At 37.3% G+C, this 5,648-nt stretch overlaps 2 protein-coding genes across 2 annotated transcripts; both read right to left on the bottom strand.

Moving 5' to 3' along the window:
- Positions 1 to 305: 305 nt before the first annotated feature.
- LOC123205030 (MDIS1-interacting receptor like kinase 2-like) lies at positions 306 to 1,022 on the bottom strand. The gene is made up of 2 exons (XM_044621824.1): positions 812 to 1,022; positions 306 to 726 (listed from the first exon to the last, which is right to left on the bottom strand). The coding sequence occupies exons 1-2, from the start codon at positions 981 to 983 to the stop codon at positions 434 to 436; spliced, it is 465 nt and encodes a 154-aa protein (XP_044477759.1). The 5' UTR covers positions 984 to 1,022; the 3' UTR covers positions 306 to 433.
- Positions 1,023 to 1,026: 4 nt separating this feature from the next.
- Positions 1,027 to 5,044, bottom strand: LOC123205103 (MDIS1-interacting receptor like kinase 2-like). The gene is made up of 4 exons (XM_044621917.1): positions 4,948 to 5,044; positions 3,812 to 3,880; positions 2,135 to 3,532; positions 1,027 to 2,087 (listed from the first exon to the last, which is right to left on the bottom strand). The coding sequence occupies exons 1-4, from the start codon at positions 5,042 to 5,044 to the stop codon at positions 1,027 to 1,029; spliced, it is 2,625 nt and encodes an 874-aa protein (XP_044477852.1).
- Positions 5,045 to 5,648: the final 604 nt, after the last annotated feature.

Raw genomic sequence — 5,648 nt, forward strand, 5'->3', positions numbered from 1 at the left:
TAAATTATTTAATTACTTAAAAAGGTTTTTGAATAAATAATTAATTAGCCTTTGGTTCCTTGAGAACCCTCTTTCGGATTATGAATTGCTACCCCAAATTAATACAGCTTGAGTTACTGATTAGAACACAAATTTTGAAAGGAATGAGCAATTTGTAGCCAGTGCCACCTGCATTGTTTCAACAGATTATGAAAAGCTAACAAATTGATACAGCCTGAATTACTGATGATAGGAACACAAATTCAAAATAAGAATCAGCCATTTGTAGCCAGGGCCAACTGCATTGTTTCAACAGCTAATGTGAGTTTGTGTTACAAATCACTCTCAAGTCTCAATGTTGCTGAATTCTGGAAATATGATAAACTTTCTTACAAACAATTAATTCAAAAACTCACTTGCCAAAAATTATTAATCTAGTGTGATTACTGAAGGTTTAGTTGCTCAAAAGCTGAGACACAATGTGCATGGTTGGTCTAGACTGTGGATTTACATCTAAGCATAAAAAGGCCACATTCATGATGGAAATCAGTTTGTTCTGCACTTCCAGGGAGGGAAATTGAAGCCTTGGGTCCAACATATCATCAAGCTCAATGTTCATGTTGGCAGATGAACCTGAAAAAGCGGAGATAATATCCACAGGATGCTTCCCTTGGATCACTTCTAATGCCAACACTCCGAAGCTGTAAACATCACATTTCTCGGTCACCTTCATTGTGTAAGCTAGTTCTGCCAAGTGAAAGAAATACTTTATCTCAGTTTCATCAGTTATTTAATAAGGGTACTCTAAAATGAGACTATTGAAATTTTATACCTGGTGCAATGTATCCATATGTGCCTGCAAGTTGAGTCCAATTGGATGAATCCAGCTTGAGAAGCTTAGCAGTTCCAAAGTCTGAGACATGAGCTTGATATTCGAAATTGAGCAACACGTTCTTGCTTGATATGTCCCGATGAACGATCGGTGGGAAGCAATCATGATGCATGTAAGACAAAGCATGTGCCACAGCTTTTATGACATTCACTCTCTTACTCCCAATCCAACACTGCTGCTTCTGCTTCATTGCTAAGAATTGTTGCCAAGCTACCCCTTTCGAGATATTCGTAGACTAAGAATGAGTGTTGCGAATGTACACAGAAACCAACAAATTTCACTATATTTCGATGTCTTATCTCTGTCAAAGCCCTTATTTCGCTCAAGAACTCCTTTTGATGGGCTATATCACTGGTATACATAGAGTGGATTTTCTTAACTGCTACAATATTTCCTGGTGACATCTCGGCTTTGTAAACACTTCCGTGACCACCTTTCCCAATAAGATGACTGGCATCAAAATTCTTTGTTGCTGCTATGATTTCTTCATACATTTTTTTTCCTTTAAAAGTTGATATTGAAAGGATCTCTTCATTCTGCATAGCATTTTCTTGATCATGAGAGTCTCTCTTCACTCTTCTGGAACTAAAAATTACACAGATCACCACAACCGAAAGAACAAGAGCTCCTAGAAGAGGGAAAAAAGCTGTAAAAAAGATTTTCAAACCGTTGTGCAGGCCATGTTTTGCTGGTAATAAAGTACTGCAAGGTCGCAGACCTCTAACATTACCACACAAATCTTTGTTCCCTTGTAATTCTTCTATGGTAGCATTTCGAAAGGCTGTGCTGTTGGGAATTGGACCGTGCAACTCATTGTAGGATATGTCGATACTCAACAGGTTCATCTTCTCAAATTCTCTAGGAATGAAACCAGAGAAGTTGTTGTGGGAGATATTAAGATTCTGCAAGTTCTCTAAATCACAGATTTCAGAGGGTATCTCTCCGCTAAGGAAATTATGACTCAAATCCAGATCTGTCAGCAGACTTAGTTTCCCCGACTGAGGTGGAATTTCTTGGGAAAACTGGTTGTTGCTCAAATTCAAGTAATGAATTTTCGACAAGTTCCCAAGAGTTGCAGGGATTGATTTGCTCAACATGTTCGAGGACAAGTCAAGACTGGTAATTTCTGTTAGTGACCCAATTTCTGGAGGTATAGCACCAGAAAGTTGATTCCCATTCAAAATCAGCTCCTCCAGCAGACTCAATTTTCCAATTTCTTTTGGAATCCCTCCAACCAGAAATTAGAAGAAAGATTGAGTCTACCTAGGTGAGTTAAGTTTCCAAGCTCAACTGGTATGCTGCCAGTAATATGATTCTCTGCCATCTTTAGAGAATGTAATTTTGGACACATTCCCCAGATTGATGAAATCTCACCATAGAACTTGTTTTGACTGAGATCTATATATTCAAGCTTTGGATACACTCCAAAACTTTCAGATATATTTCCACTAAGTTTGTTTCCTTGAATAAGGAGCCTTGTTAGGCTTGTGCAGTTTCTCAAGCCATTGGGAATTGGACCGAAAAAATTGTTGCCATGGACACTAAACCTCTCCAGAGAACCACCAAGACATATATTATGGGGTAAGTGACCAGTGAAGTGGTTGCTGTCTAATTGTAAATGAATGAACCTCATGAATCCAATTCTCTCGTGAATGGTTCCAGAAAGATTGTTTTCCCGAAGGTATAAAAACTGTAAGTTGCTCAAATTTTTTAAGGAATCAGGAACAGGACCACTGAGTTTATTTTGGCTTAGCTCTAAATCCACGAGGTCTTTTAGATTTCCTATTTCAGTGGGAATAGAGCCTGACAGTGTATTATGGTATAAATGAAGCAATTTCAAATTTTTCAACCCACCTAGAGATGCTGGAATAGAACCTGAAAGATTGTTGCTATGAAGACTCATATGAAAGAGAGACTCCAAATTTCCTAATTCTTGAGGAATGGAACCAGAAAGTTGGTTTTTGAACATGTACAACACGGTTAGTTTTCTTAACTTGGCAAAAGCGGTAGGGATTTGACCTGTTAAGCTATTGGTATCCATGTAAAGTTCAAGTAAACCAGAGAGGTTTCCCATCTCTGGAGGAATGGAACCTGAAAGTGAATTATTATAAAGATATAACCAAGCCAAGTTGCTCAAATTTCCCAAAGAAGCAGGAATTGAACCCTCCAAACCATTACTATACAGAGCAAGATCAATGAGAGACTTTAGTTGTCCTATTTCATTAGGAATTGATGAACCATTTAATTGATTCTCAGCTAGGTGGAGGGTCTCCAGATGAGTCAGGACACCAATTTCAGTTGGTATTTTCCCAGAAAATTGATTAGTTGAAAAGTCGAGATATTTCAATTTTGAAAGATAACCAATTTGCGAAGGGATGATTCCAAAAAGTTCATTTATGCTAAGATCAAGATACACAAGATGAGGAAATGATGAGAATGATAATTCATCAAGCGTACCTTTTAAATTTGCATTAGACAGGTTCAATCTATGGATACTTCCAGCATGGTCACAAGAAATTCCAAACCAGGAACAATGGCTCATTTTGGCTGCACGTTGAGTAGAATTGTGGCCGGCATTAACAGGATAAAGTGTCCATGAAGAGAGGACAGAATGGCTCTGGGTTTGAAGGGTGGCCTTCCATTTGAGAAGAGCTTGTGCTTCTTGAGTAGAATTACATGCAGCATTAAGTTGAAAATGTAGCAGAACAAAGAAGTTGAAGAAAACAAGGGAGAGTTTATTGAGAGAATGCCATTGCTTAAACTAGCTAAGTTTGAGCAGTGCATGCAGAGCCTAATTTGGAACTCCATATTTATAAACAGAAATGTGAACTCTCAAACGTTTGAACATGTCAATGCACCATCTTTCACTCCAGGTTTTTGTTGCTTTGTTGAGTCATCTATACATAGACAAGGTTTCATGCATCAGTCTTTGATTGGTACCTGACAAGGTTCCGATATCACAGAATCCTGATTTAATTTGTTCATCAGGATATTTATTGGGTCCACAAACTTTGACACAAAAAAGATTTAGATGGTAGAAACAAGTAGTATGGTAATTAATTTGAGTAGAAAATTTTGGTGGGTAAGTAACTTTTGGGTGGTAAGAGACTCAACAAAAAGTTTTGAAGACATTTAATGGTTGTAATTTTTATCTTCACAATGTAAATATAGTAAATTTACTATTAATTTGGCGGTCATGGTTGCCTCTAAATATCATCATGGTTCATTTCTTCAAATCCACCCCACCATCATAGCATCACAGCCTGAACACAAGCCTTTCCTTTTCTTGTGTTCTCCTAAAGCGTCTTTTCTCAGTTGTAAGAGAAAATGTCCATTGTACTATCCTAATCTTAGACAGAGATGTCATTATAATTCTTTTGTTGTTTTAATAAAATCTTTCCGGTCTTTAAGTCTGGGTAGGGCTGGATTCAAACCGAGCCAACTTGAGCTCGAGCTTGAGCTTGGCTTGATCGAGCCCGAAACAAGCCGGCCTAAACCGAGCTCGTGCTCGTGCTCTAGCTCGAACTACTCATCAGATTTTCTAATTAAAATTTTTTATACAAAACGACGTCGTTTTGATCGATATATATTAAAACAACATCGTTTTGATAACGAAAAACGAGCCGAGCTCAAGCTTGGCTCTATCGAGCCCGAAACGAGCCGGCTTTAGCCAAGCTCGGTCAAGCTTGAGCTCGAACTCGAGTCAACTGGATTCGAACCGAGCCAAACTCGAGCTCAAATTCGAGCTTGACTCGACTCTAATCCAGCCCTACCTCTGGGTGTTTCTCTCATAATCATTTGTGTTTTACCATTTAAATATTGTGTCCTGTACTCGTTATTATTGTTTCTCATTCCAAAATAATATAGATTTCGGCACCCCATTTCACAGTGATTCATCTTCATTTCACTTCTCAAGATTTGAGTCTTTATTCTTGGTGAGGACAAGTAATGTAAACTCCAATTTTGTTACTGGCCTTGCCCAATTTAAACGCCAAGTCAAGTCGTTCAAAGTCTGTAGAGTTGACTTGCTCTTCATAATTGACTACGCTTTAGGATGAGTTTCGGAGTAATATCACTCGCATGGACCACTGGATCATAGTCTCTAGACATTTCACCTTTACATTCTTGACTTCTCAGGACATGGAATCTGGTCTTTGCGGTTGGAATTATCATTATATCGGTCCAGAGTCATTGACCTGGCTAACTTTATACAACACCGCAATTGTTGCCTTCAGAGACTTGCAAGCCTTATAATCATTATCCCCCAATTAAGGTCTTTGTCTTGTACCGAATGCATTTTCACAAATGCATGTTTGAATATTAAAGTCCTCTCCGTAAATGACAATACTTTAGTGCTATGTGATTTATTTGTTATCAACTTAGAAGTATATAATTTAGAGTCTTGTACAAGATAAGTTACAATAATATGAATGTTAGAATTAACTAATTAATTTTTTTCATAGGATGAAGAGAAAAGATTACAGTCTTAAAATTATATTTCAAATTTAAATTTAAAATTAAGGAAAATTAAAGTAATTGGCCAAAACAATAGAGGCTTAAGAAAATTTCCCAGAAAATTAAAAATTAAGCAAAAATATCCTATTTAGCTACAATAACCAAAATGTCCTATATATAAACAAAAAATTGTACATATTCCTACCCAAATTTCCCCGAAACACTGTTGAAACTCAAAGAATTTCACGAGTCTCCTGTGACGCAGCATTCATTCATCTTCTTCTAATTTTCATCGACTTTTTCGTGTTTTTCGAAGACAAAA

This window comes from Mangifera indica, unplaced genomic scaffold (assembly GCF_011075055.1).
Source record: "Mangifera indica cultivar Alphonso unplaced genomic scaffold, CATAS_Mindica_2.1 Un_0001, whole genome shotgun sequence".
Lineage (NCBI taxonomy): Eukaryota > Viridiplantae > Streptophyta > Magnoliopsida > Sapindales > Anacardiaceae > Mangifera > Mangifera indica.